Genomic DNA, 7,345 nt, shown 5'->3' with positions numbered 1-7,345 from the left:
AAGTGAGTGCAACACCACTGGAGAAGCTTAGAATGAGCAAGGGACTCATCCAGTCTGTTGCTATACATGGGGTGCTCTGAATGATAGAGTCACCCAAAAGCATCAGTAGCACATCTTGGGGCAAAGCCTAAAATAGAGGTTCACCAATAGTACATGAGCAAGGCAGCTGTGGCCAGAGCCTCAGAGTGTGCACCAACTTGGAAGGCGATGCACGCTGCAAGCTACACATTTGACAGAAGATCGGTAAGCACATCTCTAGACTCCATACAGAGTCTCTCAGGATTCATTAACAGCCAAGAACCCAATGACTAAGTGCAGCATCTTGTACCTGGTGATTAACCAGTCTCATCTGCAGATAAACTGACAAGCACAGCTTTTGTAAGGAGCTTCCAAAATATTTAGGATCTTCCTCAGAGAGAGGGTATTTTTGCTGACAGAGAGGGCTGAGAAAATCATCAGAGTATACTGACCAGAAACTAAGGAGCTCTTTGCCAAGTCAGGCAGATGGCTGACACCACAGCATTGCAAAAGAACGATCTGAAATCCTTCACAAATCAGAAAGATGCAACAGGTTCAAAAAAGAAGAGATCCCTGTACACTCCAAAAAAAAAAAAATCAAGACAAGAAGATAACCGCAATCAGAGGAAAAGCTGGCAATACCAGTAGCAAGTTAAGTTTTCAGTCAGACAAGTGAGGGTGTGCTGCACAGTGACCTCTTCTACCCATCAGGAGCTGGCTAGGGGAGTCAGAAACAGAAACTGGAAACACTGGGGATAGTGGTGCCACAGTCCTCTCTGCAGTCCTCACGGCTATATGCTGGTTACGCTTGTGCCCAGGGGACCCCGAGAACGTGCAGTCCCATGGGACACGCTGAACTTAACTGAAGGTACTCTACTTTTGGCAGGCATGGACCTCCAATGCCTAAAGAACATGCAGCTGATGTGTTCCTCTGCCACAGCTCAGCAGTCCATGTCTTGTAAGCAACCATAAGTAAGTATGGAATGAGAATGCCAGGAGCATTAGCACAATTACAAGGAATAGCTGACAAGGACTTCTCTAGAAAAGATGATGAGGGACGTAACGGTCTAGCACCAGTGGTCTTAATTCTGAGAAGTCAGTGAAGGTAACGATGTCAGAGGTAGCTGCAGAACCAAGTGCCAAGAACACAGTTTGAACACAGATGGACATCATATTCTGCTAGAGCTATGGGTGCACTTCCTCTGCCCCAGCAGCTACTCACCCATGTTTTAAGATTCAACTTGTCTGATGAGGCCAATTTTTATGACTCTCTGGAGAAGCCTAAGGTGTAGCACTATGGATTGAGATCTGAAAAAGTGGCTACGCTGGCAGCAGGTCTAAGGGGCAGTCTCTTGCCTGAAGGCCTAACCAGCTGACGACCCCTCAGACACTCCAGGAGAGTGCTGAACACACAAGATGCTGAGTTCAAAACAATACCTGGGTTCACACAGACTGGAGGCTCAGGATGAGACACTGCATCAAGTAGTACATCTAAAAATGTCAGCAGAAATTAATGCGTGCAGCACTTTTATTCTTGTACATGCTGCAGCTGTAAAGAATGGACCTTTCCCTGAGGCTACAAAGCATCAAGTATGGGGTGGATGCTAGGATGCATGCAGGAAATCATAGTGGATTCACCACTGACCTGTGGTAGAGCAGGTTCAGCACAAACCACACCACAACTAAGAAGGCTGTCACAGCAAGCACACTCATACTGGTCATCTGAGAAAAGCTCAATGTGCAAGGGCACAGGGGCTTGAGTCAGTACAGCATGGAGTGGACAGGGCGACTGTGTCCCCTGTTTACAGTGCTACAGCTGAAATCTTTATTTATCATATTTTCTCAGGAGCAACTGGCCAAAGTTTGAAGGGACTTGTCAATAACTAAGGCACAGGTTAAAATTTCAGGATACTTACAAGCAGATTTGTCTATTTGTCATCACCCACCTGGCCTTGTTTCCAGCACTCCCTGAAGATCTTCCAGTTGTTTTTGTTGCTAGGATCATGAAGACAAAGCAGTCTACCATCACACAGCCAAGAATGGGAAGTGTGTGGATCCAGCACATTTAAGCCCATTACCATTTCCTTCACCTCTCTCTGTGTGTCAGCTAAACTACTAGCTCGTTTTGCAGCATCAGATGTCTTCTTATTTTCCACCACAGAAGCAATGATATGGTCTAAGAAGTTGGGCAGGCTGGCTTTACCTTTGGCCCCCTAGAAGATATAAATCCAAAGGTAAGTTTAGTCTTGCAACAGCATCCATATTAATGCACATCTGCTCTCATTCAGATTTTAGTCAGACATCTTGCTCTCAGAAAACCATGCAACAGTAAACAAATCACCTCAGAGACAGGCACGTATCCACTAAGAACAGAAACAGCTATGCCCCTGTTTTATAATAGTAAAACTTACAATAACCTGCTACAGGCTATCTAGAAAAATATTACAGCAAACAATCATGGAACAGAAAACTTAAGTGATCTAAACTCCGCTACTTTAATGGTTAAAATGGTTCATATTTTTCTTAACTTCATTAATATCTCAACTCTATTTCCTCATTTTCCTCATTCCATTACTAAGCAAGGGAATTCAACCCTGGCACAGCTAAGCTGATGAATTCAGAAACATTAAGTAAACACCCCAAAAAAAACAGGGACTGGAAAATGAGTGAATAGTTAACAGCAAAAAACTATTACTGGAACAATGGTGCCATCTTCTTTAAAACTAATCTTCAACAGACAGAAAAGTTACCATATGCAGAGCTATCAATCTAAAACGTAACACAATTCATCATAACTGAAGATATTCATTCAGTAGAAAATATTCATGGAATTATAGAAGAGTCTAAGTCAGAAGGAAGACCTAGAGATGATTCAGTATAACTTTCTGTTGAAATCCGGTTAAGTTACCTTGGGCCACGCAAGTCAAACCTTAACTTCTCAGGGAAGAGATTACATCACTTCTCTTGGCAGCCTATTCCACTGCTTGAATGTAAAGTAGGAATTTTTTCTTATACCCAGAGAGAATTTCCCCTGAAGCAACTTGTGTCCGTTGCCTCTTGCCCCGTTACCGTGAATCGTTGTGAACGGAGTACCCTCACGTTCTCTACAACTGCCTTTTAGATATAAGATCCATCAGATCCCCAAAGCATTCTCCTCTCTACGATGAGTAGAAACAGTTTCTTCGACCCTTGTTCATGTGTCAGGCTCTCCAACATTTTAATCGTTCCTCATGGCCCTCCACTGAACCCCCTCCAATTTTTCAATGTCAATCTTCACCTGGGGAGTCCAAAACTGGAAACAGCATTCTAGGTGTGGCCTAACAAGTGCTGAGTGGAATAATCACATTCCTTGATGTGTTCCAGCTGTATGCTTCCTGATGCAGCCAGGACACTTTGCCTTCACAGCTGCAAGGGCACGATGCTGACCCAGGTTCAGCTTGCTGTCCTCCAGGACCCTGGGCTCTGCTGCTCAGACCCCGGCCTGGACTGCTGCTTGGGATTACGCTCGTTTTGTACAGCCTGTCTTCTGCAAGTAAGACCAAGTCACAACATCATTCGCTTACGATGGTCTTAAAAATGTGCCTTGACCCTAACTCTCTAGAGGCCACGAATTAGATTACATGTATTTTAACTATTACAGTCAATACTAAACACTTTTCACAACAGAATGCCAATGCTGCAGAAACACCAGGATGATTCTCTTCACGAGCAGCAACTTCTCTTTTCCTCTCAATTTGACCAACACAACTGCTGTTTCTCAGGTATGTTCTGTTCGTATACAGTTTATGTTAAGCACCCAGGCCCTCAAGTGGGGGGTTGGACCAGAGTTGCCCACAAGTTCTTTCAAATCTAAATTATTCTGAGAAGACCAGAAGTCAAGAAAGTGAAAAAAGAAATTACACAGTAGATCTGATGCAACGTGGTGAGAGAATGCAGAGAGCTGAAGGGACAGGGAGACAAGCCGAGACAGGCCCTCTCAAGCCTCGAAGGAATAACTTGCTTTAGAACAAGTGATCACAACTCCTTTGTCAGTATTCAGTGATGAGAAGGGGCGGAGGGGAGGGGAGTATTACTGGATTCACTTTCCTATAGCAGTGACATATTTTGCCGTACAGTTCCCTCTGCCAAAAATAAACAACATGAACTACTGTCAAAGTTCCATGCTTCCAGCCTGACATGAAGGAAAAAAAAAAAATTCTGCTGAGACAAGTCATTTCATCATTCAGCATTGTGGTATGCTCTTGCAATATTTTTAAAGATGGGGAATTTAAAGTGAACTTTTATAGGTATGCTGATTATCAATTAAACAATTTAAAGGCTATATTTAACTCACTTTCTGTGTCTCTTGCAAGGAATAGCTTCTCCACAGCAGAAGTAGTAACCAAACCATAAACTAATGATTAGCATCAAAATTCTCTACAACTTTGTAGGGTGTTGAGTTTTGGTGAGATATTGCATTTGTTTCAATATTTAAGAATATAAAAACATTTAGATGAAAACTGATAGATCATCATGAAACTCTTCCCTAGAACAGACATCATTGAAGGAACACAAAATTACTTACCGTAGAAGCTGCAGAAAAGACCGGAGGAAAGGGGACTCCCGTGTCTAATGGGACCTGAGGAAGCTTTCCCGGCCCTGTGTGCAGCAGATCTCTGAGGCTGGAGCCTTCAGCTTTGTTGCTAGATGTCACTGGGCCCAACAAGAGGCTATTAAACAGCTTTGGGGTTAGTGGGGAAACCTTTGTACTGGAGTTGAAGGAATCCAATCCAAAGGGTGAAAGGGATTCTTTATTAAGCACTGACCTCAGTGATCCTGATTCTGCAAGATAAATATCAACATCAGAGAGGGGAAAAAAAAAAAGAACAAAAAAAAGGAAAAAAAGACAAAGTTCAAATGATCACAAAGTTCTCTGAAATTACTTGTTCTTGCATTAAATGGGATATTGGCAGAATCTTGTGGTAAAGGTAAATTATCTCTGCAACAGTGAACGAGGCACCTCAAAGAGAAACAAAGACATCACGTACTTCAGATAGATTTTACCCTTAGTATACTGTTAGTTAGGGTTTTGAATAGCACAGTATATCTGATCTGAAAGCGTTTGATACATGAGAAATCACAACTTTGCAATAGACTCAATTAAAAAACATTTCCTTGACTTTTTGAATTGATGTTTCAATGTAAACTATTTCAAATTTTAACTGTATTCAAAATATTACAGCAGCGAAGCCCTAAAAAACTAGTGAAAGAGTCATGAACATTTAACACTGACGTATAAAGTAGTTCCTGCTAGACATACGGACAGGAATAAATCCTGTGTTAGTCACAGTACCTCTGACAACTGGGAGGTGTCTTCTGTAAACAGTTCTTTCATATTGAGAATCACACTCCAACTACAGAGTACTGAAGAAGTTCTAAGCTTTCATCTGACCCTCCAAGTACACTCTACTCTCTCAATTCTTTGGTAATGCTCTCTTCACATAGCACACAAAACTGCTTTATTACTTCAATAGTTATAAAGTGACAAAGCTGCGTCTGAAATTAATTACTACCATTTCACATTAGGATACCAGCTGCTTATTACTTAGAAAATAAATACAAGAACAGGCACTGAAATAAACTGGGAGTGACAAGACAGTATGTTTATCTTCAGCTGCATCATCATCTTTCCAGCTTTGCATATTGGTAAGGTTGTAAAAGAAATCTGGTTCCAAGAGACAAAGGCAGAAAAATGACCATGTTCTTTTCTATTTAGAGCTAGGCACTCTCATAAAGCATAACAATCAAGCAGTACATTATCATTTATTGTAATTCCAACCCCAGACAGCATGTTTTCTGCTTACCTTTTGTTTCTTCTTTTGCTTTTTGCGTTGCTAAATCTGCAAGCCAGTGTAAGGCTGACGATGGAGCTGTTTCTGGACAAAGTGGTCTGTTAGTCTTTATTTCACCAGTGTTACTGGTTGGTAACGTCTCTGGTTTTGCAGATTCTTCTATCCTACTATCAGTTGCTTCAGATTTTGGAACATTGTCCATTTCTAGTTGCCCCACTCCTGCTGTCCCTGCTCCAGTGGAAAAGGCGCTCTCGTTTCCAGAGACTGATGCACTAGGATTTACAGTTGGAAGCTAAAACAAAAATGTAAACAACTGCTAAATGTTGAATAAAGGGAAGAGTTCAACTTGGGAGACATTTTATTTATGCAATGTATTGGGTTTTGTTGGTTGTTTTTGTTGGTTCTGTTGCTTTAAGCACACAGTATGTGCTCATGTAGCAGCAGAGTACAGGAGCCTCTTGTCTGTGTAATCTCTGTGGACATTAGACCTTGCACTGTGGTGTGAATTCTTACCATGTCATCCTTCAGTCATCTTTCAACACAAGGCCAGGCTTTTTTTTTTTTTTTTTTTTAAAACTTTTTGTGTGAACAGTAACAGAACTGCTCCACATTCAGCAAAACACTTAGGAACCACAACAAAACAAATGCATATGTTGCAAGCCACTCATAGTGGTTTGGTTTAAGATATAGCATCAATATGAATGGCTTCCTACCCAGCTTCTGCATAAGAGCATTAGCCCAAATATCCGCTTGGTAATTAACAGTTGCAGCACACATCCCTGAAAAACGTCCCAGAAGATTTTTGCTAAGTTTATGTGTCACAACAGATTAGTCTAAAGGATCTAAAGTTTTAATAGATCTTAAAACTGTAATGTCAAACAAGGAAATTTCAGCCTCACACGACATACCTGTGATATGCCATTAGTGACAGCTGGTCTCAGCACCGATTTGTTCTGCCGGTTAATACACGGACAATTGGCTTTAATACCCCATTTGCCTCGTGCTGCATGAACCATGTCTCCAATATTGTAAAGGGCTGTAAATAAAGTTAAAGTCTTTAATATCACATGTAAAGAAACCCAAAAACAAGGCCATCCAGAGGGACCTCGACAGGCCCCGAGGCCAAGGGCAGGCCCCCCACCTGGGCTGGGACAATCCCCAGCACACACTGGGGATGGGTGGATCCAGAGCAGCCCCGCAGAAAAGGACTTGGCGATACTGGGAGATGAAAAATGGGACATGAGCTAGTCACGTGCGCTTGCAGCCCAGAAAGCCATACCGCACCCTGGGCTGCAGAAAGAGGAGCGTGGCCAGCAGGTTGAGAGAGGTGATCCTCCCCCTCTGCTCAGCCCTTCCTGCAGCCCGGCGTCCAGCTCTGGGGTGTCCAGTACAAGACAGACGCGGATCTGTCGGAGCGGGTCCAGAGGAGCCACAGAAACAATGAGAGGGCTGGAACACCTCTCCTGGGAAGACAGGCGGGGACGGGGGGGGTCAGC

At 42.8% G+C, this 7,345-nt stretch overlaps 1 protein-coding gene across 1 annotated transcript in view; it reads right to left on the bottom strand.

The window, feature by feature from the left end:
* Positions 1 to 7,345, bottom strand: part of LOC104464426 (lysine-specific demethylase 3B-like) — a gene marked incomplete at both ends in the record, with an annotated part of 11,275 nt that overhangs the window by 3,116 nt on the left and 814 nt on the right. Inside the window, 4 exons of the mRNA XM_010077125.1 lie at positions 1,965 to 2,231; positions 4,583 to 4,839; positions 5,862 to 6,141; positions 6,758 to 6,885. Of these exons, the coding sequence (XP_010075427.1) occupies positions 1,965 to 2,231; positions 4,583 to 4,839; positions 5,862 to 6,141; positions 6,758 to 6,885 (932 nt within the window). The remainder of the gene's footprint in view (positions 1 to 1,964; positions 2,232 to 4,582; positions 4,840 to 5,861; positions 6,142 to 6,757; positions 6,886 to 7,345) is intronic.

The sequence above is a fragment of the Pterocles gutturalis genome, unplaced genomic scaffold, assembly GCF_000699245.1.
Source record: "Pterocles gutturalis isolate BGI_N339 unplaced genomic scaffold, ASM69924v1 scaffold22673, whole genome shotgun sequence".
Classification (NCBI taxonomy): Eukaryota; Metazoa; Chordata; class Aves; order Pterocliformes; family Pteroclidae; genus Pterocles; species Pterocles gutturalis.
Note: the sequence above shows the minus strand (reverse complement) of the source record. Positions and strands in the feature narration are given on the sequence as shown.